This window comes from Prunus mume, linkage group LG8 (genome assembly GCF_029339155.1).
Source record: "Prunus mume cultivar Tortuosa linkage group LG8, ASM2933915v1, whole genome shotgun sequence".
NCBI classification, from domain to species: domain Eukaryota; kingdom Viridiplantae; phylum Streptophyta; class Magnoliopsida; order Rosales; family Rosaceae; genus Prunus; species Prunus mume.
In genome coordinates this window covers 12,096,833-12,123,471 of record NC_142705.1, presented here as the reverse complement: position 1 = coordinate 12,123,471, position 26,639 = coordinate 12,096,833, and the positions used below count along the sequence as shown (strand labels likewise).

Below are 26,639 nucleotides of genomic sequence, written 5' to 3'. Positions count from 1 at the left end.
GAAAATTGGAGTTTGGTCGAATCGACCGCGACCACCTAATTGGGATTGCTATTGCGGTTTGGGGTAAAACCTCTCCCAAACGATCTTCCTCGACCTCCACGACCACGAGCAGCAGCAAATGCAGAAACTCCTGTGGTCGGATCAACTTGTGGTTGCGCTGTTCACCTTGACGACGCTGAGTGAGTAAGAGAGCCTCCAAGGCCTCATATGTAATCGGAGTGTCCTTGCTGCACTAGATAACTTCAAAAGCTGGTCCGACGTTGTTCATAATAATAGTAACAAGATCAGGATCCACAATGGGGCTTCCTGCGAGGGCAAGATTATCTGCAATCGAATTGATTTTGTCAGTAATCACGAAGCGGACAAGTCGCCTTTGGTGGTGCGAAGAAGCTCATTACGCAGATGAAGGATGCGGTTGTGAGAGGTGGATGCATAGCGACGTTCCAAGGATAACCAGGATTGACGAGATGTGGGAGACAACGCCACGGTAGACAACACAGACGGAGTGAGTGAGTTGTTTATCCAACTCAATATTGTCTGGTCTTGCTGGACCCAATAGGTATAAGAAGGGTTGACGACACTTTCGTCTCTACCAGGAAGAAACTTTGGAGGACAAAGGACTGTGCCATCAACGTAGCCAAAAAGATCACGACTACGAAGAATTGGAGAAATTTGAGCCAACCACAGTGGGTAGTTGGAGCGGGTCAATTTGATGGTAATGATGGTGGAAACAGCAGGTGGCTGATGGGGTTGGTTGTTGATGGTGGACATAGGACTTTGGTCATTGGTGTTGTTGGTATTGGAAGGATTTTGGTCATTGGGAGGAAGAGCAGAGCTATCAGAGTTGGCCATGGGAAACGTGGGGAAAAAATCGTTAGATAATAAGAGCTCTTGATACCATGAAAGACTGAGGAAATGGGAGAAAAGGCCACACCAGTAACTCTGGTGTAAGCACGTATTTATATTACTGTATTGATATCTTACAATTCAAATTACAAGAGCTGTTCCAATAAACAAGGGATCAGCTCAATTACAAAAAAGCATTATCAGCATATCAACTATTCAAATTCAAATCCACAACTGACTTATCAATAACAATATGCTTGTGACTTGGATTGGGTCTAACACTACCATCTCTTGCGGCATAGAAATTAGCAATCATTCCCCGCACCTCATTAATAGTTCCTGGACACACAATTTTCTTATCAAACACAGAAACACACCTTCCTTTCTAGATGCCCAGCAGGTATAGGAAATTTGCAATAAAACATACTCTTTTTGTTGGATTAAGTTAAGTCTAAAACTTCAAATTTTGTTTATGTCATTCGGATATGACATCATTTAACAATATTGGAAGGGGAACTCTTCTAGTCAGATTAAGTTTAAAACTTCAAATTTTGCTTGTCATTCTGATATGACATCACGTAAGAGACAATCTTGAGGCAAAACAACATAACACTCCCTCCTTCCCCTTCCTAGCGAATTAAAAAAAAATATTTTTTTTTTTAAAAAAGGGCAAAAACCTAATCCTAGAATTAATCCCACAAAAACCAAAATATCAAACCGAGAAGACAAAGTTATTAATAAAACTAAGATTTTTTTAGTTGCCAAAGTGTCTGAATTTATACCTAAATTGCATTTTGGACCTCAAATTAGAAAAATGACCAATGCCAAATTCGCAAAATGGTTGTTGTAGTCCCTCAACTCCACTTTCATTAGCAGTGATGGTTTTACCATCATATTTGTTAAACTTAGGTAAAATCCAGCCACCATCACTCACACCAGCGACTCCCACAGCCACTTTGTACCCAAATTCACTGTTTCCACCATCACAAGAACAAACAACAAAACCCAATTGCCTTCTTTTGAGTTTTTTTTAATGTACATGTCCCATCAAACATCCAAGTTCACCCCACTATTTTTTTTTTTCAATACCTTAAAATCCAACTATACCTTTCACAAAAAATTAAGAAATTTTTTTAAAAAAACAAAGTAAAATTGAAAACTATACCTCCCATGACTCTCTCTCTCTCTCTCTCTACCAACAACCACCATCCCCTCTCAACTAACTTACCTACAACCACCATCCCCCCTCAATTACTAACATGGTCGTAGTTGCACCACAACAGCCACCCAAAAAGTTCCCATTTTCATTTTGTAGCACACACCCCAAACAGGGCCTAAGCAATTCATTAAATTTGAGTGGGAAGGAAATAAAAGGGATTCATTCAGTAAGTCGGGTTGTCAAAACCGAAGAATTCAAATTAGGGTTTGCGAGACATTGGGAAATTTACGAACTTCAAATTTGACTTTCAGATAGAGAATATTCTCGAGCTGGAGCTAAAATTATCTTAGGGATTTCAACAACAATGAATAATAATAACACAAGAATACAATAATGGGGTAGAATGACAAAGAGAAGTGAAAGAAAGGTTCGAACCCCCATTTTGGGAAGTTAAAACTTTTTGTTAGTATAAATTACATGTAAAATTACAAAATTACCCCTCTTAACAGGTGGGTAGCCAACATTCTCGAATGGACATAACACGACCCGTTAACTTAACGAGTGGCCAACGGGTTCATCCATTTTCAACCCGATTTGTTAAGCCCAACCCGAATACTGATTTTTTCATGAGAATTCATATGGTGTTAACAGGTCATGGACAATATTACAAGACATCAAATCAGATTTCTTCTTTGAGTCAAGCACTTTTTCAATTGGGAATCTGACCATTCTTGGTCTCTGCATGCTAATTTGGTGAACAAAGTGAAACACTCTTCTAATAAACCGGTCTGTTGAATATGGGACAACCCCCCATGTCTGTAAGGCCAAAATGTTGAAGCAGTAGAGTAGTGAAGAGGGTCCTGTACTTGAGAAAATGTTACGCATCCATAGTTAAGAGTAGCCAGATAGGTGAACGGCCGCCATAGTGACTTTATCTTCCTCGGGGATGCCATACTAGGCAAGCAAGTGTTCGGCTGAACCGCCATAGGGGTCTTCACGGGCGAACTTTGTATTGGTTTGGTTAATTCAATACCCTTTCGTGTTTCAATAAGAAATAAAAATATATTAACCATTTGTCTTGCTCCTCCTAGTTATTAGAGCTATTCCACCGGTGCAGCCCAGCCAGGGGGAAAAAAAATCGTTCAGCGAGAAGCCCAGGGTGTGGGACCCACCAACCCGGCTGGCCCAAGGCAACTTCCGCAGGTCCAAACGCGTGGGGTGACGTCATGACGATGTCGGTGATGTCGTCCGCGCGCGAATTTTTTACGTTGGCGTGTGCAATGCACGCGTTTGAACCGCGTGCACTGATGTCACGACGTAGGTGGAAGACACGGGTGCTCGATTTGATTCCAAATGTTCATCCAATATTTTTGGACAATAAAATTATGAAAAAATCGAAATTTTTTTTAAAAAAATCCTAAAAAATTCTGATTTTTTTTTCCTATAAATACTATTCACTTTCAACACCAATTCTCATACATTTTATTCTACTTCTACAATTACTCAACATTTTTTTCACTCTTCACTCAACATTTTCTTCACTCTTCACTCAACATTTTCATCTCTTTCACCTTGTAATTTTATTTTTTATTTTTATGGCTTCTTCTATTGAAACCGGAGGGGCGTGGAGCACTATGAAAGATGTTTCTTTGTGTGAGGCTTGGCTCCGAGTTTGTCATTATCCCTTGACAGGCAATGAGATGAAATTTTTCCATATGTGGAAAAAAATTCATGCCGAATTTTGGAAAAAATTCGGACTCGCCTCGTACCAGACGGAAATGGCATTGTCGAGTAGGTGGAAACTTCTCAACAAAGAGATGGCAAAATGGAGAGATGCCTTGGCAAAAGCGATGAACTTGTATAGAAGTGGGGAAAATCGTACTAACAAGGTAAGTATTTTGTAATTTTCGTTTTATTAAGTTTAATGTCCTAATATATATATGTTGTTAATATTTATTGTATTGTCAATATTTTGTTAATATTTCTTGCATTTCAAATATTTTGTTAATATTTCTTGCATTTCAAATATTTTGTTAATATTTCTTGCATTTTCAATATGTTGTTAATATTTATTGCATTTCCAATTGTTTCTTCATATTTCTTGCACTTCCAATTTATTTGTAAGGTTAATTGCATTTCCATTATTTTTATTTTGTTACTTGCATATCCAATATATTTTAAATAGTTATTGCATTTCCATTTTTTTGTTAAATAGCTCATTCAAGCACAGATGTGGTTCGGTGCAACCGGGGGTGGCAAAAAAAAATTCACCCATCATGAATGTTGGGAGGTGGTGAAATATTGTAAACGCTTCAATATTATTCTCCACGGGTCCCGACGTTGTGTTAAACGAGACGCCTCTCCGTGATGCAACGACATCGGATTCACCTCTCGATTCCCCTATGAGTGAAGACTCACCCATCCAAAAGGAACCGAGGCCCATTGGCCGAAAGGCTGCGAAGGCAAAGCGGGTAATTCAAGCAATCATAATTCAAAGTTTTTGGAGGAAATTGCAAGGCAAAACGGCATAAGAATTGAAATGGAGCAAAAACGCCAAGATATGGAGGTGGCAATTCAAGCCGAGTGTGCACGAGAAAAGGAGTATTTGCGCAAAAAAGATATGGAGAAGACGGATCGGGAAACTATGGCGATGGATACAAGCCATATGTCCCCTGATACAAAACAATATTGGAAGCTAGAACGAAGGGATGTTATGAGAAGAAGACTTTTCCAGGATGATGGGCCTAGCAACACGGATTGGTTAAATGATCAAAACCATTAAATTAGTTGGCATACCTTTTATGTATTTTTATTTTTCTTGTTTTCTATTAAAGTTGGTGTACTTCATGTTTTTTATTTTAGTAGTAGTAATTCTTAATGACTTGTATTGGATTTCTTTATTTAATAAACAAAGCCTTCAATAAAAGACAATTTTATTCAACATATTCCATACATCAAACAAAACATAATTAAAATCAAAACAAAAACTACAAACAAGGCACAATAATAAATAAAAAAACAACACAACCAAACCATAAGCAATACTAAACAACACAACCAAAATATAAGGCCTAAAACATAACCAAAGCATCTATGCTCCATCATTCATCTTCATTCCCTTTCACCGTCCATAAATGCTCTATCAAGTCAAGTTGACGGCTTTCATGAATATACGAAGATTGCATCTCTGTATATCGATCTATCATCCGGGTCATCATACGATCGTCCATCACCAATGGTTCCGGCTCAAACGGTTCTCCATTTAGCCCCATGGGCCTTTCATAAATTCGGGTCAAGGCCGTGTTTATTGGATCCGGTTCATAGACCTCTCTAGCATTATAATCGTACTCATCCTCCACAATCATATTATGGAGGATGATGCAAGTCATCATAATGCTCCGGAGGATCTCCTCATCAAACGTACGGGCCGCACCTCAAACAATCAACCATCGAGCTTGAAGGATGCCAAAACACCTTTCGACATCTTTCCTGTATCCTTCTTGATAAGTAGCAAATAATTTTTGCTTATGGGATCGGGGATTCGAATGGATTTGACAAATGTGGTCCACCTTGGGTAGATACCGTCAGCTAGATAATACCCCGTCGTAGACTGTATTGTTGACTTCATAGGTAATATTGGGGCTTTGGCCGCTCAAAACATCGTTGAAGACCGGAGATTGACCCAGGACGTTGAGGTCATTTTGGGCTCCGGCAACTCCAAAGAAAGCATGCCAAACCCATGTGTCGAAGCCAGCAACGGCTTCCAGGATGATACTTTTTGTGCATTTCCTATTTCCGTAATCACCTTGTCAGGCAGTTGGGCAATTCTTCCATTGTCAATGCATGCAGTCGATGCTACCAATCATTCCTGAAAATCCTCGAGCTTCGACTTTTTGTAGAAGCCGTTGGAGGTGAGTAGGTCTACGCAGTAGTCCCTAGTGTACAGATTTTTAACTGCATCACAAAATCTTACCAAAGCCTCCAACGTAGTGGACTTTTCGGGCAACCTCATCCACGATGCAGATGCTCCATACACCAACATGCATATAGTAAGCTTTTACTCCGGAAGAAGGCCCAAAACCCCAGTAGCATCACACTTTTGAACAAAGTATGCATCATAATTGCAAATATCATGCATGATTTTATTGAACAAGTGGGGTTGCATTCTAAATCGCGAAAATCAACATCAGAGTACAAAGCAGTTGGGATAAAATAATCTTCCAAAAGATTCTTACCTCGAGAATGCCTATGTCGTCCACATTCCGGCGACTTGTGAACCACGGCGGCGACCTTGGTTCTCTTCCTCTTCCATTGTTAGTGCTATGAGAACTTGTTCATCAACTTGCCTCTGCAACTCATTGATTTCATCGGCTCTACGGTTTCTCTCCTTTCTTTCTCTCTCATACCTCTCCAAGCATCTCCTATATTCTTCCATTGAGAATGAATGGAGTATGAATTCTAAACTCTAAGAAATGAAAATATTGAAAGATGCGGTGTGAGAGGTATGAGGTGAGCCTTTGGTTTTATAGAAAAATTTGGCAAGATAAAGATGCCACGTGGCTTGATTTGATTGGATGAAAATTTTATCTGAAATTTGAATTTTGAAATTCATCCGAAATTTGAACCCAAATTTATTTGAAATTTGATTTTTGAAATTCATCCGAAATTTGAATTTTGAAATTCATTCGAAATTTGAACCCAAACATTTATCTGAAATTTGAATTTTGAAATTCATCCGAAATTTGAACAAAAAAATCTTATCCCGAAATTTTATCCGATTATGAATAGTCTTGACACGTAGGAACCCGTAAATCTTATCCGAAAATATTATCCAAATTAATTATTGAGGTAAATAAAATTGTGAATAAAACAAAAAAATGAATAGTAACTGCCCTTAGCTAGGGCAATGGGTGGAAACACAAAATTCTGATTTTGCAAGGGCAACCACTATTCACGTGAATAGTGGCTGCCCTAGCTCCCCCCCTTGCCATGACTACGGGCAAATGGGTGGAGTTGCTCTTAAGATCATATGATATGAATTGGAAATGAAAAACTTCCGTTTAAAATTGTGGAATGTTCTAGCATTTACTTTTGTGATTCTTATCTTTAACATGTAAAAAAAGTGATTTTACTCATTTTCTTCATGACGTGGACAACTTGTAATAGTTTAATTTTGTTATGTATGACCTTCTAAATTATAATTATAATTACTTTGAATTAAATAAATTCGACCATAATAAAAAAATTTGGTTTAGGAAAAAAATAACTAACTAAAAGGTCATACATAACAAAAATTATACCATATCGATATCAGTCTACCAAAACACAAAGCAACCTAATTTACTCCAAAAGGAAAATTACAAGACCTCTCTAGAATACAAAACGCAAAAGACTTAACATAAAAGCGGTAATAGCAAATCCAAGCTTTAAAAAGTTAAGAGTTGGAGCACTGCTAAAAGTTGAGCTTCGTGAAATCTCTTCAGGATGAGAGGCTGAAGGTGATGAGAATTCATAAGGTGACGGGCATGGACTTAGTATCAAACTTTCTGGAACAGGGAGAGTGACCTTGATGTCAACCTTTTGTCCGGCTTGGCAATGGCCAGGAGCACCACAAAGAAAGTAATAGTGGCCAGGCCTTTTAAGGGTTACGGTGTCAGAGCCAGAGGTGTATGTTGAGATAGCAGATGCATTGGAAGATTCAAAGTCCTGACCAGAAACTTGCATCACGTTGTGGAATTGATTGTTGTAAGCAAAAATTAGCATGTCACCGACATGAAAATCTTTCATTGAAGCCCACTTGTTGTAATCAACAAGTCCTCTCGAAGTCCAGCCATCAGAGTCTCCAAATCTATAAACAACACCAGAACAAGCACCACAAAAAGCCATCATCACAAGGAAAACAAGAGCAGCAATGTTTCTCAAAGCCATGACTGAAAAAGCACAGCGGACAAAAAACCAAGAGGAGCGAAAAACAAATTGAGAGTTGAAGAAGAAAGCTCCAATTTTTCGTGTGAAGTACTATGCACGACCTTGCATATAATATACATATATATAGAGGCTGGTTTTATCCTTGTCCAGTTCTGAAAAGGTTTCTCAAATACTACCATTTGTTTTAGGTCAAAGGTTTCCATATACTACTAGTAGTAGGAAATATAACATCTTTTCATGATTGGATTAATATAAGAAGGCGCAAGGCCCATTTTGTTTTATTGGAAAAACAAAACAAAAAAATCCAGGAATTCATCCAACAATAAGAAAAGCCTTTATCAAACGAAACAAAATGTATAAGACTTATATAAAGTTAAAAGTTTAGTTGGAATCTGACCAAAATAGAGAGGGCAATGTTATTACTAAAAATAAGGTACTTGAACTGACTTTCTATTATTTAATAAATTACATATTCCAGAAACTTGTTAAACAATGATTAAATTCTCAAAACTCTTTTGAGTTTTTTTTTTATGAGCAAAAAGCCCTGTTATTTTGGGTAAACATACCCCAGCTTGGATCACATGGTAACGCTTCAATTTTTATATCAATGTTCTACAATTTATTTATTTATTTATTTATTTTTACATCAATGTTCTATAATTCTGTGTTATCTCATCTTGGTTGTTTCTAAGGAAGTTGAGGTTCCACCCCAAAACCAATTGCAATGGGGGAATAGTCCAACTTCTTATAAACCCTTTCAAGGTAATCTAACTTTCCAATGTGTTACTTTTTCTTTACCTTCACATTTTCACACGCCCCGCACGTGTGGCCTAACACGTGGGCAATACGTATTGGGTGACCTTTAGTATATGTAGCCGTTGGGCTTTCCACATGGGCAACTTGGCTCTGACATGAAGAAAGTTGAGGTTCCACCCCAAAATTAATTGGCAATGGGGGAGTAGCCCAACTTTTTATAAGCTCTTATAATGTTTTCAAACTTTCCAATTGTGAGACTTTTTTTACCTTCACATTCTCAAAGCTTTCACTCCCTTCACTCGAGTGTTTTTCATCCATTTTTAAATTTTCTTTCTATTTGGGTGTTTTGAAAACACATTCTTTGGTGGGGTTGTTGGCTAAATCCTTTTTTTATTTTTTTTCATTTCAAAGATGTACACTTTACATCATAAGATTACTGACGAGTTACTAAGATCAGATATATGATATGACTTGGAAATGGAATATTAATGGAAAACTTCGATTTATTTTTAATAGACTTTCTTTTGAATGGTGAATTGTTGAATCATCAAGTAATTATACTTGTGTGATTCTTTAAACATGTATATACAAAAAGTGATTTTACTCAATTTCTTTCTGATCTGATAGGAACTTTATATAGTTTGATTTTTATGTTTTTCCCATTGTGCCAATATTGATCTAACTAGCCTGCAATTTTCATGCATGGGATTAGCATGATTAACGTATATACAAAGACGCCTTCAACCATAACTACACATTTACTTAGAGTTTTATTTTATTTTTTATTTTTTTGTACTAAAGGAATTCATTTAAACTAACTAAATAAAACTTCATACATAACAAAAATTATCTACCCACAATTAGTACCACATCCGTGGACCAAAACACAAAGCAACCTAATTTACTCCAAAAGAAAATTACAACAACTTTCTAAAACACAAAACCCAAAAGACCTAACATAAAAGCAGTAACAGCAAATCCAAGCTTGCAAGAGTTCAGAGTTGGAGCACTGCTTAGAGTTGACCTTGGTGACATCTCTTCTTGATGAGAGGCTGAAGATGAGGATCCATAAGGTGATGGGCTTGGACTTGGGATCAAACTTTCTGGAACAGGCAGAGTGACCTTGATGTCAACCTTTTGTCCGGCTTGGCAATGGCCAGGAGCACCACAAAGAAAGTAAAAGTGGCCGGGTGACGCAGCACAAGCAAATAAGGTTTCAAACGAAAACCTTGAGTAACAAGGAAATGGAATCCACCAGAAATTAAGAGAAACTCTCTTTGATTAATTTGATTAAAATCTGAACTGCCAAAAAACGTTAGACGAACCCGTCTAAATACACAACTCTCAACCCTTGTAACTGCTAGGGGAGTTATTACAAATAAAACTGAATAACAGAATTAATTCGGAGACTTAACTACGTAACTCCGAAACTGAAAAAAACAGAATTTATTTTGGGAATTAACTATGTAACTCCGAAACGGAAAAACAGAATTTATTTTGGGAATTAACTATGTAACTCCGAAACGGAAAAACAGAATTTATTTGGAATTAACTTCGAACTTCGAATGAAGTTTTGAAATGCCAAACGACTCACCACGTCCCTTTTCTTGCTCAACCGCGATAAAATCGCCATCTGTTCTACATCAGTCCTCTCCACTCAAGAACTCGAATTTGAGTTATGATCTGGATAAAGAACCTCATCTTCACGGAACTCATATAAATCTGCAACATTAAAAATATTGGAAATTCCCATGGAATCCGGTAACTCAATAACATAGGCATTATCATTGATCCGCTTGAGCACTTTGTAAGGACCATATTTCTTCGGTTTAAGCTTGCTGTAAGTGCCAACCGAAACCTTCCTTCCTCAGAAATATCATCACAGAATCGCCTTCTTGAAACACTTTAACACGTCGATGCCTATCCGCAGCAGCTTTGTACTTAGCATTTGTTTGCTCAAGTTTCTGCTTGACCTCATCTCGAACGGCTACCACTTCCTCAGTCAAATTTTTCACGCTGCCATACTGGTTTGTCTTGCCTCTAGGCGCTTTCACCAAATCTACAACATGGTTAGGTATAGCAGTATAAACAATGGAAATGGAGACTTCCCGGTAAAGGCGCTATGGACTGCACTGTTGTATGCAAACTCCACCTGCGGTAATGCATAATCCCATTGTTTCGGCTTCTCTCCACAGACGCTTCGCACCATATTGCCCAATGTCCGGTTTGTAACCTCATCCGCCATCACTTGGGGATGGGCGTCTGCTACGATTCAAAGTAGTCCCAAACAGTCTCCACAAAGTGATCCAAAATGACTCAAGAACTTGGTGTCACGATCAGATGTAATGGATGTAGGAACCCCATGCAAGCGAACAACCTCCCTGAAAAACAGTTTGGCTATATTTGATGCATCGGCAGTCTTTTTGCAGCTATGAAATGCGCCATTTTTGAGAACCGATCAACCACCACAAATACAGAGTCCACTCCCCTTTGTGTTCGGGGCAATCCGAGGACAAAATCCATAGCAAGATCCTGCCAAATATCGTTAGGAACTGGTAATGGCATATATAATCCAGTGTTTTGTACCGCCCCTTCGAAGTTTGACAAATGTAGCACTTGCGCACAATAGTTCCAACATCACGTTTGAGCTGTGGCCAGTAAAATCTCTCCTCCAACAATGCAATTGTTTTGTCACGGCCTAGGTGGCCACTCAACCCTCCACCATGCAAGTCCCGAATGAGCTTCTCCCTCAAAGAAGAAACTGGAATACACAAGCTGGTTGCCTTTGAACAAATAACCTTCATTGAGAAAGTAATCTGCCATTGGCTCTTGATTAGTGCACTTAATCCAAATTTCCCGGAAATCATCGTCACCTGCATATAATTCCTTCGACATTCAAACCCCACAACTTCTTGAGTCAGCGTGACTAATAATGAAGCTCTCCTACTCAAGATCTGCCACACGATTGGTCTTGGAAGTATGCTTGATAACGAACGAAAATTTCTGCAAAAAAGTCATCCATCTAGCATGCATTTTATCAATATTTTTCTGGCTGTTAATATACTTCAACGCTTGATGAGTAAACAAAACAAATTCCTTCGGATAAGATAGTGCTCCCATTGCTTCAAAGCTCGAACAACCGCATAGAACTCTTGGTCATAAGTACTCCACTTTTGACGTGCATCGCTCAACTTTTCAGAAAAGAACGCAATTGGCCGCTTGTCTTGTGAGAGCACAGCTCCGACTCCCACACGGCATCACATTCAACTTCAAAACTTTCAAAGTTTGGAAGAGCTAGAACCGTGCGGTGCAAAGCTTTTCTTTATTAAAGCTTCTTTCTTGCTCCTCTCCCCACCAACTGCCCTTCTTCAAACATTCTGTGATAGGTGCAGCATGCTAAAATGCTTCACAAATCTTCAGTAAAGGTGGCTAAGCCATGGAAGCTTCAACAAATCTGTTTTGAGCTCGCCAAGGATTGCCTTGATCTTCTCGTCATCTACCTGGATACCATTCTCACCAACAACAAAACCCAAGAACAGTAGCTTATTTGTGCAGAAAGTACATTTTTTAAGGTTCACATACAGCTTATTTTCTCTCAACACATCTAAAACTTGTCTCAAATGCACAAGATGTTCTTCTTTTGTGGTACTGTAAATTAAAATGTCATCGAAATAAACAACGACAAAAGAACCAATAAATGGTCGAAGAACCTGATTCATGAGTCGCATGAAAGTGCTAGGTGCATTTGACAATCCGAATGGCATCACCAACCATTCAAATAATCCGTCCTTGCTCTTGAACGCTGTTTTCCATTCGTCTCCAGTGTCGATGCGAATCTGGTGGTATCCGCTTGCAAATCTATTTTGAAAACACCCTTGAGCCGCCAAGAACGTCCAACATATCTTCTAACCGTGGAATGGGAAACCTGTACTTGACTGTTATCTTGTTGATTGCCCGGCTATCAACACACATTCGCCACGTTTTGTCTTTCTTTGGAACCAGCAAAACAGGCTAACTGCGCAGGGACTCAAACTCTCCCGGATAAATCCTTTCCGCAGTAATTCTTCAATCTGTTCTCTCAGGATGTCATTCTCCTTGGGGCTCATCCGATAATGGGGCAGATTCGGAAGGCTAGCTCCAGTGCACCAAGTCAATTCGGTGTATGTCCCGCATAGGAGGTAGCTCGTTTGGCAGATTTTCAGAAAGTAGTTCCTGAAATTGATTCAAAATCTGCTGCACATCTTGTGGAATGTCACCTTCTCCTCCGCCAATTTTCAACAACCCCTTCAACACCAAGGACAAAAACACTCCGCTTCTTTGACAGCCTCGCTCAACTCCTGCTCACTGTGAATTAGGGTTAGAAAACTAGAACTCCTCATCTTGGGCTCAACAGATTGCTTTGCGGGCTGTGTGGTTGCCATTGCAATTTTCCGGTTGTTCCAAGAGAACAGAATTACATTATCTCGTCCCTTGAAAGTTGATCCACATCAAATTGCCAAGGTCGCCCTAACAAAATATGGCATGCATCCATGTCAATAACATCACATAATATTTCATCTCTGTAATGCTTACCAATTGACAGTGGCACTCGGCAAGTCTCAGCTACACGAACCGAAGGGCCTTTTTTAACCCAACCTAGTGAGTAAGGGCTGACATGAGGCTCCGTAGATAACTGCAAATACTCCACCAATTTCTTTGACACGAAATTCTCGCAACTTCCATTGTCGACGATCACATCACACACCTTGTTTTTAATTGAGCAGAGGGAACGAAAAATACTATGACGCTGCCCTTCCTCCTTTGGTGCCAAAAGAACTCTCTGCAAAACCAAGGTAATCTTCTCCATTCCTTCCTCAACTGCAAATTCAGCCCCTACATAATCATCTTTCCCGACTTCATCGTTTTCCTCATCTTCATCGGCTTCTTCGATAAAGTTGGCTGCTTCCGCTCTAGACAAACATTAGAACGATGCCCTGTTTTTGGCAACGGTAACATATGTCCGTCATGGGCTTAGCATACGGATTCTGGGACTGGTTTCGGGCTGCCTCGCTGTAATTCCGCCGCTACCTTCGCTGAAATTTTTGTTTTGGCCAATCTGCTGGTTTTGTCGATCCTCCAAGATTCTGCTTGTGCTTTCCCTTATCTCTGAGCCACTAGAAGCACCAGCAGTATATTCAGAGGCTTCTGTGTTCTACTTGAAGTTGGGTTGGCGCTCCTTCTCAACAATTCAGCCTTCAATGCCATGTTAATCGCCTCCTGCAAAGTCCATATATTCTGCATACCAATTTTTTCCCGGATGGAAATCTTCAGCCCATTGTTGTACCTCGCGACCTTTTGGTTGTCACCTTTAAATGGTTTCGCTCGCCAAACGCATGAATTCTTCGTATATTCAGAACCGAACGGTGCCTTGCGCACACCTAGGTACATACGGTAGAGAATCGCTCATAACTGTGGGCAAGAATCATTCCATCATGCGACTTCATCTTCCGCCATGTTCGAACCACGCTTTCCTTGCCTGCCAGAATTTTGCAATTGATCCCACCAAACAAACTGTAGCTTTAAGACGAAAGCTACCATCTTCACCATCTTATGCTCAGGAACCTCCATAATATCGAAAAACCTCTCCACTTCTACAAGCCAATCCAAGAAGTCTTCAATCTTCAGATTTCCCCAAAGTTAGGAATTTCTGCTTTAATCCGATAGTCGCCAAAATTCTCGTAATTACGATTACGATTACGAGGATTATTAGCGGTGGTGGTGGTTCTTCAAGTTCTTCTTCTGACTGACTCACTATCCGGAATAAGTTGCCTCCTATTATCTCTTCTCTCGCCATCTCTACCTTCTCTTCGATTATTATCCCTACCTTCTTCTTTCGTCATCCCTGCCTCCTCGCCTATGGTTGCCACCAAGAGCTTGCAACAACAATTCTCGCATCTCCCAAATTGGGTGGTTAGGTTGTCGATCCGTTGGTTTTGAGCGTCCAGATCCGCTCGAGTAATTGGGGCTGGGACATCAGCTTCACGATCACCCATGATAAGACAAGAATACCAAGACAGGGAGAGACCCGCTCTGATACCACTTGACGCAGCACAAGCAAATAAGGTTTCAAACGAAAACCTTGAGTAACAAGGAAACTGGAATCCACCTGTAGAAATTAAGAGAAACTCTCTTTGATTAATTTGATTAAAATCAATCGCTAAAAACGTTAGATTTAACCCGCCTAAATACACAACTCTCAACCCTTGTAATCGCTAGGGGAGTTATTACAAATAAAACAATAACAGAATTAATTCGAGACTTAACTACGTAACTCAAACTGAAAAAACAGAATTTATTTTGGGAATTAACTATGTAACTCAAACGGAAAAACAGAATTTATTTGGAATTAACTTCAACTTCGAATGCAGTTTTGAAAGGCCAAACGACTCACCACGTCCCTTTTCTTGCTCAACCGCGATAAAATCTGCCATCCGTTCTACATCACCGGGCCTTTTGAGGTGAAGGTGTCAGAGCCAAAGGTGTATGTTGCGATAGCAGACGTAGCATTGCAAGATTGAAAGTCTTGATCAGAGACTTGCATCACGTTGTGGAATTGATTGTTGTAAGCAAAAATAAGGGTGTCGCCGACGTGAAAATCTTTCGTTGAAGCCCACTTGTTGTAATCAACAAGACCTCTTGAAGTCCAGCCATCAGAATCACCAACCCTATAAACAGCACCAGAACAAGCACCACACAAAACCATCATCACAAACAAAACCAGAGCAGCAATGTTTCTCAAAGCCATGACTGAAAAAGCAGAGCAGAAGGAAAAAACAAGAGGAGCAAAAAACAAATTGAGAATCGAAGAACAAGGCTCAAATTATTTTTCTGTGCGAAAGGGACAATGCACGACCATGCATATTTATAGGGTGTGTTTTTATCCTTGTCCATTGCTGAAATGGTTTCCAACTACAAGTTGTAATAGGACATGTAAAAAGGCCCCAAGGCTGATTTGAGGCCCATGGGTCAGGCCCATTAAGAGACTAAGGCCCATACAAAAACTCCACCTACAAATCTAAGCACCACCAAATCAGATCAAAACTCACTCCAATTTTCTCGCGTTTTCTCACCAAATTTTCCTTCTTCTTCGTCTTCCCCAATGGCCACCACCTCGTTCCTCTCGAGCTTGAAGTACTCAGACGGCCTAACAGTGGTGGGCATCTCGTTCTGCACCGCCATAGTCTGCGAGGCGATCTCATGGGTCCTCATCTACCGCACCAACTCCTACAAGTCCCTCCGCTCCTCCATTGACAAAGCCGCGAAGAAGCTCGAGACCATGAAGACCGATCCGGCCATCAAAATCGCCAAGAAGTCCAAGACCAAGAAGATCGACCGGGTAGAGACGAGCTTGAAAGAATCGAGCCGCGACCTCTCGCTCTTCAAGTTCAAATCCGGCGCCGTCGTCGCGCTCGTGCTGTTCGTCGTCTTTGGGCTGCTCAACTCGCTGTTTGAGGGGAAGGTGGTGGCCAAATTACCGTTTAAGCCCTTTGGGTTGGTGATGAAGATGAGCCACAGAGGGTTGCAAGGGGAAGATTCGACGGACTGTTCGATGGCGTTTTTGTACTTCCTCTGCTCGATTAGCATTCGGACAAATTTGCAGAAGTTCTTAGGCTTCTCGCCTCCGAGAGGTGCCAGTTCCGGGTTGTTCCCCATGCCCGACCCGAAAACCAATTGATGGGTCCATGGCTCGGGGCTCCACTGCACACTGGGTTTGTTCTAAATCTTAGTTTTACTTATTGCTAGGTTCTCATTGTTATTGTTCTAATTAGTGTTGTAGTTCTCTAATGACAATTAAGTTGAATTTGAGCCGCTTTATAATTTTCTCATCATTGGGTCTCCAAAAAAGAGACGAATTTTACTCCTTTTGTTATTCTTTTTCATTTGTTTCAGTGAATTGCATGATTTCAGGTCCTTTATTAACAAAGATTTTAAAGTTTTCAGTAACTAGTTAAGATGGGAACATTTTCTATGTAGTAGAAGATGCTCAAAATGCTGCTATTTTGAACTAACTTCATTTCTGTCAGTTCTGTGCCAATGAGTATAAATACTTCTTATGGGTCAACTTATGGGTTGCTCAATGTATTTACTATGAATCTGAATCAATTGAAATCTGTTCTTTAATTATCTGAAAGTTTTTGTTAATGCAAAGTGTAATTGAGTCTCCTTATGTTTCTTTCAGCCATTGGGTTTCCTTTTATAAGCTGGTGTGTGTTTTGTCCTAATCTCTGGAATTGGAATCTTTCTCTTGAGTGCTGTATTTAATCGTAGTTGTCATAGTCATTGTAGCTTTAGCCTTGTATTTTGAATGAGTTGTTTCGTTGAACACGATCAACAACGCTTTTCTTGTATTCTTAAATCGAAATGTCTTCAACATTTCCATGAGAATTCTAAACAATGGCCTACAATGGTTTGCACAATTTTTTCATGTTCGTCGTCGTGACGGTTTCGCTTTTTGAATTGATTCTTGAAGAAGTAATACAAGGGGATACAGACACACACATGTATTTGGGTACCATAGTGCATAAATTCTGGGTATCAATGTCCACTTTCTGGCATTTGCTGGGGATATGCTAGGTTGCTTAAGAGGCAAGGTTTGGTTTTAAGGCCTACTCCGGTTGCAGCCTGTTTAGATTTATAGGAAAGTGGAATGATGGCGTGAGAGTTTATATGATTACTTATGAGAGTTTCATTGTTGATAAGAGTTGCAGACCAGGACTCTTCATGATCAGCCTAAACTCAACAGGAAAACAACCAGAAACAGGAGAGTCTATTTCTAGTATTAAGAATTTTTGCCATCCAATTGTGGCACGATTTTTGCATTCTCAACCTTCTGTCAAATATTATTGGTTATTTATATTAGAATTTGCTGTGTTCAACGAGAGCAAATGGTGAGCAAAGAAATCTGGCCAATAATAAAAAATAGAAAAAACAAGATGTAGGATATAAAAGGTATGATAGAAAACGAAGTCTAGTATAATTAAAATCATGGTTTGTAGATAAGTGATCTCATATTCGAACTCCTGTGGTACATTGACAGTGTGCGTGAGAAACTATCCTCCTTCAATATCGCTTGTATGAAAAATAAACATTATTTTAATATTCTTGTTTAAAGTAAGAGCCCAAGAAATTGAAATGGACTTCTAGAGTATCCATACCTCAATTAATCATAAACCCAAGACCACGAAAATGTCTATGCAGGCCTTAGCTCAATTTAATTTCCTTTTTCTTGTCTTTGTGGGCCTCAATTGCTAGCTTAGTACTTGTAACTGCATATCCTATCTTTCCACATCATCTCACAAATCGTACGTCTCGGTTAAAACCTCTGATTTTTCAGCTTTTTCCTTGTCAAAAAAAATGTGTACCATTTCTACAACTAGCTTGTAGACAAGAATTTGAAGGCCGTTGTTATCTTTGTGGCATTTATGGCATCTTTTGGAGTAATGTAATATATTGGCAATTAATTAGAGGGTGCGTGGTGAAGGAAAAAAAAAATCCAAGCAGAGCTCAGCATAGCTTAAGTTTGAAGCTAACTTTTTCTGTGAGTTGGGCCAACGCAGTGGCAAGTCTTGTAGTTCAGTTAGAGAATCACATCTTGTGGTTCACCTAGAACCAGACATTTTGATTAGGAGGGGTTTACTTAACAAGTCAATTAATAGTTAAACCAAGTGAAGATAGTCTTGCGGCTGTTTTAATAGATTCACATTCGAACACTAAGAATATTATACACTGAAAGGGGCTTGTAGCTCGGTGATTAAGAGCATTTACTATTGCACCTGAGGTCTTAGTTCGGCTGTTTCAATATGTTGGTCTATTAATGAAATCAGTTGAACGAAAGAGGAATAAGCCAAACTTGTTCGGTTATATTCACTTAACTCCTGCACACTCACCCGAGGGTCTGACTAAACCTCTTAATGAAATCACTTAAAAAAAAAATTGGTATAAACAAGAAGATGATCTATTCAGAGGAACCCCGCCCGATATATGGTTGATGGAGAGAACTCTTGAGTTTTGTGTAACACAATATAATTGCTTAAAGAGAGAAGCTTTCTCACACTGTTTTGCTTAAAGACAAAAGCATTTGAAGGCCGTTGGATGCATCAGATAGCATTTATGTCTATCCTCTTTGCAAGAAATATTAGAAATGAAGAACGTGGCGAAGTAAAAATCCAAAACCAGATTTGCATGGCTTAAGCTTGAAGCTAACTTTTTCTGTGGGCAGGGCCAACGGAGAAGCAAGTCTTGTACTTCAATTAGAGAACAAGACATCTTAGTTAAGAGTGAAAAACGTGACCAAACCCTACACTTGAAAAGGTTATGCAAAAAGTTATTGTGTGAATCTAGACAGAGTAATCTAGAGAAGGGAGATGTTATTTGCACTTTAAAATAAGACTTCATTTAATAAAAAAAAAAAATTAATAAGGTTATTCTAAAAATAAATAAATTCTCGATATATTGTTCAAACGCAAAAAAATAATAATAATAATAAAGGGAAGTGTTTGAAATGCACCTATACATTTGAAACTTCACCACATTATCTGAAAATTACAGTGTACAAAACATTCACCCCTTCTCAATTTACCCTTTGCCAAAGTGTTCGTTGATGACATAGGCATTATATTGCCTGTATTAATGAAATTTGTTGAGTGAAATAGGAAGGAGACAAACTTGTTTGGTTATATTCTCTTAACTCCATACATTCACCCGAGGTGATAATTTAGAATCTTATTTATGTGTATTAAGACAAGAATACTTCTCTCTTTTTCTAGTACAACTCAAGCACATGAGCATTGAGAGGCCTTTTGAAGTAAACCACTGGCAAGAGCATTGAGATTCTTTTCAATTTGAGATGTATATGATGAAATTGGGAAGAATAATATTCTAAGATGGTAATTTTCAAAAACTCTCCAACCATCTAATTAGTGTTGTTGTTTTCCAAAAGTTTAGAGAAAGAGAATATATGTACATGTTGAGAATATACAAATGATATTGAGCCTTTTTTTGCCCATTTCTAATTGGTGTTGGGCGACTCACATTATACGTGTTAGGCCCGATGACTACACATGTTTCCATGTCACTGAATATGAATTGTCCACGTGTTTGGCATGAGCGAATATGTTGAGAGTGTAAATCTTTGCAAAAGAGTTTAATGATCTTGGGTCACTAATTAGTTTTAGATTGGATGATCACATTCTAAAAGTACACATATCATCAATCTCGATTGCAAGAGGGTTTTTTGGGTATTCATTCAACATGGCATGATCTAGCGTGGCTGACTTACGTTCCCGGACAATGCAATTGTATCCTTTTATAGTTTGATATTAATGTTATAAGTATGGAGACATACTGCTCTTTCAACTAGGAATATCCGTGCATGATTGTAACTATGAGATATAGAATCCAAAACTTAAGTAAATAAAATAATAATACTAGAGACACCAACTAATATGCAATTTCTTGTATGTTGTTTCAAAGTGGTTCACATCAGTTGGTGTCCAAAAATTGGTATAAGTAGTTATGTCCCTATAGTATTTCTCCCAATAAAACCATGATTTTTGAGAAACAATTACTACTAGTATTTAATGATGATGATGTTCTTTAACTATTTTAAAATGTATAATACAGTTAAAAATAATCTTCGAACCTTTTTTTTTTTTTTTTTTTGCTTATCAGATTTAGGAGCTTCTTTCTTGTGTAGATGTGTGTCTATATATATATATATATATATATATATATATATGTTAATTACTTCAGGATCATGAATGAAACCAATCTGAGCTTTTAATAACTAAGTATTTATATATGTTAAATAAGTTTACTTATTTTACATATATTTAGGATATTTCCTTATACAATTAGGGCTTTAATTCTTTCCTTATTCTTCTATATAAACCTCCTTATCGAGAAAAATACATATAACATACAGAAAATTCCCCAAATATTTTAGCAATACAAGGCTACAAATCTACAAGCAGCCTTGCTATGGCACACAATTCCTATACCGTACAATTAGCAGCTGGCTTTGCCGTGGTGAGTCTCCAGCAAGTGAAGCTGAGGTTATATACATTACATTAGTCTGTTTTTCTTGGTGGAACCCAGTTTAGTCTCTCTCTCCTCGCCATGTAGCCCACGTGTCATGACGCCAACTCACCCCTAATGCATGCAGCTTGTACAACTCTTCACTTCTCCTCCCACGTTTGCCTTCAAACCCTAACCCAGACCTCATCTTCAGCTTCAAATTAGATTCCTTACCAATTTACATTAACCCCTTCCTTAATTCAAATACTAAAAGACCCAAAAACCCCTCACTTTTAACCCAGTAGGCCCCACCCATGCAACCCTTAATTAACCTATACCTTTCCCCTTTATATGCCCTCCTCCTCCTCCTTCAGTAAGTGCCAGCTAGTAACCAAGCTCCATAGCTCACCTCTTTCTATTATCTCTCTCCTTCCTTCTTCTTCTGGCCTTCTAATTTCTTTCCCATCTCAAAAAACCAAAATGTTTAACCCTTACAGGTCCTCAGCTCAAAGCTCAAGCACTGCCCCAAACCTCCCAATCACCGCAAATACCCCAATTACTCCATCAACGGATTCAATCCCAATTAGGTTCCCCTTGTCACCAGTTCTTGGTGCATGCCTCAGCTTCCATACCGTTCAGTCTGGTGATTCCTGCAGGTACTCATGTACTTCTTGCGACAAGGTCTTCTCCACCACTCAGGCCCTCGGAGGCCACCAGAACGCTCACCGTAAGGAGCGGAATGCGTTGTTTGCTCGCGAGCAGCAGCGTGCTGCCGAAGAAAATGACAGGGAAAGAGATGTCGTTTTGTCTCCAGACCCTGTAAGATGGGCATACCCAGCTGGTTATTATTACGTTAATGCTGAAATCATCACCACCACCACCACAACCTCCGCCGTCAACACCACCAACAACAACAACAACAAGATGTGTGAATATGAGTTCTTCCATTTCATGGGAATGGCGGGGGATTGTAATCCAAAACAGGCTGGGTTCGGGTTTGGATCGTCATCCGGTGGCGGTCATGGTGGTGCTTCTGGGTCTGGAACCAAGCGGCCTCCTGAAGGTGATGGTGATGGGGCTGACCAGAAGAAGAAAGCTAAGTATTATGAGGAGGATGATGATGATTTGAAGGTAGTGATGCCTAGTATGAACCTGAGCTTGGCAACAAGATGTAGTTGTGATGATCTGCTTGATGAGATTGAGGGTTCTGATTCTGATTTAGAGTGGGAGGATGGGGAGTACATGTACTTTTATCAAGGTGGTGGTGCAAGTACTTCCAAGACTGAAGAGCTGGACTTAAGTCTCAAACTCTAATAAGTCAATATTAGAGTGTTTGTCTCTCTCTTTCCTCAGATGATAAATATGTATCCATCTATGCTTTGCTTTATCTAGATAATCTAATTTATTTTCTCAAAAAAATAAAAGAGTTAGGGAGCTAGTATCGGCACTCCAAAATTGATTTCCTCGACCTCAGATCTATGTACACACTCTGCTTAAAGAGTGTAGCAAGGGAGTTATTTTTGAGGTGCGACTAATAATTCCCTAAAAAGAGTTCAGTGTATGTTAGGGCAGGTAGTGAGGGAGAGAGAAGAGTAGCAGCTTTAGCTTTAGCTTAGCTTTGTTCTTTATCTTAATAATGTCTTACCATTTTATTTTTTCTTGTTGTTGTCGCCAGTGATGCTTACAGACGATGTATTAGGAGAGTTGATCTCCTCAAATGAATTCAAATTTGTAATTGTAAGACATCATGGACTATATGTTAAAGTAGCCTTCTTCTTGTTCGTAACTGCTGTTTTCATCTTATTGATGTGCGTGTGCTGTTTTCATCTTATGTAAGTTCATTAATAGGCAGGTTGGATGCAGTTCTTCTTACTGGCAATCAATTAGCAACGGTAGCTAGAAGAGTCTTGGACTTTTCTTTTTCTTTTTGTTAACTCCGCCGAGCAACCGAGCAAAAGAGATGCATGGCATTGGCAACCCTTTCTGTGCTGGCTGTCTATTATTTTGCCAAGTCAGAGTTTGTCGTTTGGTCTATTAGATCTAAGTGGAATGTTCTCTCTTTGTTCAGAAAAATGGTTTTCATTTCAAGATTAATTATAACCACATTTCGCTTCTGGGATTCTGCTCTGGCTGTGGTTCCTGATGAAATTTCATCCTTGTTTGGAAAATACTGGCAGTTGATGTTTATTTGAGCCTTTGATTAGAAAAAATGTGTTAAGTTTATGTGCAGTTTTGTCACAGAAGATTTATATTTCTATAGTTTATAACAATATATAGACAATCTTTCTTTTTTGGTCAAAACAATAGGGTTTTGGCAATCACAATACCGTTTTGCGCCTAATATAGCGATATTCGTCACCACTTCAGGCATTGACGATACCGGGTCATTTTCGTCACTATAACTATTTTTGCAATAAAGGGAAAGTTCCTTGCAAAAAAATTAACATCAAATATGGTTATTATCATTCCTAGGTTCAACCTAGAAATCCAATCTGAAAGTTCGATTCAAGTTTCAACTATGGCCAAAAAAAGATTTGACAAAAAAAACTACATGTAAATTCCAGCTAATAGTTAAATAAGGTTCTTGATTGAATCAAGTAGTCCTAAAATAGTTTCATATTGTTTGTGATATAAGTCATATGTGATCTTATGTTATATGATATATTTCACTTGTTGTATGATAGGTATCATGTGCAGTATATTAGTGTCGATGAGGCAAACGGCAGAATAATGAATGTTTTTAAAAAAAATTAGGTCCACTATATATTAGTGTTGAACGGCTATGTGACATCACACTCACAAAATAATTAATGCTACAAAAAATTTAGGCACAATATTTGTGTTAGATGCAATGTGACAACGCTTCATATACTTATCTTGTGTATCATGTCTGCTGACAAATTATTTGATTCTCGATAAGTGTTAGATCGAGTATATAAGAGGCAATGAGACAACATCCCGACAAAATAGTTAATTGTCCAAAAGTTTCTAATGCATATATATGCCGGAATCAATGCGACAACATCATGACAAAGGTAGTTAATTCTCCAAAAGTGTCAAGCATTATATTAGTGCCAAACGCAATGCAACAACGTCCCGACACGTTGATTCTCCAAAAGTTTCTGGTGCAATATATTTCTATCGGAAGCAATGCGACAACATCCCGACAAATTATAGTTAATTCTCCAAAAGTTTCAATCAGTGTATTAGTGTCAGACGCAATGCAACAACGTCCCGACAAAATAATTTTTTATTCTAGAAGTTTCAAATGCAGTATATTAGTGTCAAACGTAATACATCAGCCAGCAAAATAATTAATGCTCCAAATTTTGAGCCACAAGTCTATTTTGTACAATGTTTCACTTAGGAAAACACGTGCTTATACTCATATCCGGGGATTCTTAGCTCAACTTAAATCCCACCAGGTTGCTACATATTTTTCGCGAGGAAATTCTATTGCACACAAATACTCTTATAGAAATTGGACATAAACTTATTGATACTTGGACATAAACTTTTTCGCGAGGAAATTCATGCTTACCATTTTATTTTATTTTTTTGACAAATGCAATATTCTAAACTACTCTAATGTACGTATGAGGAGGGGGATCGAACTTGGGTGCAAGTGGGCAGACACACAACCTTGGCCTAACCCGCATATACTTTGTCCATTGATTGATTGACTTGATGGTATTGATTTCTCTACTAAAATTTTATGTAATATGGAAACAAGAAAATCATGTGACATGCCGAGAAGGATGGCCGCCCTAAATACAATTCTCCCAAATTGGTTAGTATATGTTGCAATCAATTTATAGTTGTAATTGTTGCTGCTAATCTTAACTATCTTGCAGTATAATAAGGGCAGATATCATTAAAGACAAGTATAAAGAGTCGAAGCTGGACTAGGAAAATCCAATGCAGCTAATACCAACCCAGAAACAACCAGCTAATTAAAATGCCATGGTAATAAAGCCTTCCCTCTAGATTTTCATTCCCAACTGGACCAACTTACATTCATACCAAAACCATGATCCGTTAAGGAAAGGTACAGAAATATAGGCGTTGTAATTCCAAAATCATCACCCTTTTCGAAAATTCATATATAGTATGTAATCAGCTATTATACGTTTCACATATGAGGCTCGTTCATTAAGGCTCTTTTTTCAATGTGATAAACTTTGTGTAATTGCAATTATATATGCAGATTCCTTTTAGAAAGTAAAAAACAAAAATCAAAGCTGTCTTAATGTGAAAGTACAAAACGAAAATTATGTGATTATCCAGTTTGCTCAGCTTTTTTTTGTCGCAAGTTTTTCTTAGGCTGGCTCAAGAAGTTCCTCAATCCCTAAATGCACATACATAAAGCTCTCACAGGACCAAATCTGTCCAGAATCTCACTGCATTAAAAGTTCAAGTCCGTTCTCACTCCTTATGAACCCCCTCTCACTTACACCATTTCCTCCAACCCAACTCTCTCTCTCTCTCGCTCTCTCTAGCTTTCTCGATCTCGTCTAAATTCCCTTGTTTTCATCGTCCACACCATGTCAAACAGTGACTCTGAAGACAGCACGGCCAACTCTGGCCCGAAAGATCTCTTCAAATGCTGTCACTGTGACAAGGCTTTCGCCTCCGGTCAGGCCTTGCGTGATCTCCAAAACGCCCACCGTGTGGTGAGGAATGTCATTGAAGCCCATACCAACAACTTCAGGCACATTGCTGAAGCTGGCCCGTCAGCCGCCGCTGCCGCTGTTGCCGGTGAGGTGCGTCAGGTGAATGCAGGCGGAGCTTATTATCATCAGATATTGTACCCTACTGCAGGTCTAATGGCAGTTGCATGTGGTGATTATTTTGATGCCCAACCCAATGGAATGATTAGGGCAGAAGATCATGAACCTAACAAGGCCCCAGAAGGTATTGTTAACGTCACAAGAGATTTTCTAGGGGAATGGAAATATAACAGTACTAATAGTGTTGGGTGTGGTGCAGCTGCAGAGTCGGAGAGGTCTTCTGAGAGGACTTTGACTGACCCAATTTTAAGGGTTGGCCATGGAGGGTTTGCTCCAGAGGGAGCTAGGGATGATGGTGAGGAGGAGGAGGAGGTGACTTCGGAGAAGACAGAAGAGTTAAGCTTGGAGCTGAAGCTAGGGTTTTGATTCTGAAGAGCTGCTCTGGGGTCTCATTTATGTACAAAGGTGCTTAGAGTTGTTGGTATGGATTAATAAACGTCTGGAAATTATATTAGAGGTCTACGTTTGAGTTATATATGCAATTATGAATTAATTTTACAAAGGTCTTAATATAAGTTTAAGTGCTTAGATTTGTTTGATGTCATGAACTATGCAATGCTCTAAGCATTCAAAAGCTTTGTTTAATTCTTTCTATAGAGAGTTCATGTTGTTTAACTAGCCAAGAAAATGGTAACTAATACCTGCAAGCTACATTTCTCATATAGATGAGATATCCTTTTTTTTTTTTTTTTTTTTATCTTTCCTATTGAGAGAAACAATAATATATTAAACTCACACATACTACATATACACATATACTAGGACTCGAACCAGAACTTTGCCTTGAGGAGCAATTGCTCCAAACCACTACACTACACTAGTAGGTCATTTGCACAGATGAGATATCCATTTTCAATTACAATATAATTGTCATATTATCAGCTTTACCATTACTACTCTTTTGTCTGTCTAATATGTTATTTAAGAACTTTCGTAACTCAACTTACTTTACTCTCTAGAAAATGTTTGCCAATATGCATTCCATATTTAACATGAAGTTATTATTTTTCTTGTATATGCTAATCATACTGATTTTCTGCCACGGCTGGTCACAAATAGTGTCACACTAGTGACCAAATATAATTTGGTAACTAAGCGTCAGCGGA

At 38.8% G+C, this 26,639-nt stretch overlaps 1 protein-coding gene and 2 pseudogenes across 1 annotated transcript; 1 reads left to right on the top strand and 2 right to left on the bottom strand.

Moving 5' to 3' along the window:
- Window positions 1–7,268: 7,268 nt before the first annotated feature.
- On the bottom strand, window positions 7,269–7,894 carry LOC148914725 (mavicyanin pseudogene; annotated as a pseudogene).
- A 7,270-nt stretch (window positions 7,895–15,164) lies between these two features.
- LOC148914724 (mavicyanin pseudogene) lies at window positions 15,165–15,473 on the bottom strand (annotated as a pseudogene).
- A 285-nt stretch (window positions 15,474–15,758) lies between these two features.
- LOC103339632 (uncharacterized) lies at window positions 15,759–16,557 on the top strand. Its single transcript, XM_008242964.2, has one exon. The coding sequence runs from the start codon at window positions 15,828–15,830 to the stop codon at window positions 16,401–16,403; it is 576 nt and encodes a 191-aa protein (XP_008241186.1). The 5' UTR covers window positions 15,759–15,827; the 3' UTR covers window positions 16,404–16,557.
- The last annotated feature ends 10,082 nt before the right edge of the window (window positions 16,558–26,639 follow it).

Bases quoted from the DNA above. Each gene is read 5' to 3' on its own strand.
- LOC103339632 (XM_008242964.2), top strand. From the start codon at position 15,828: ATGGCCACCACCTCGTTCCTCTCGAGCTTGAAGTACTCAGACGGCCTA.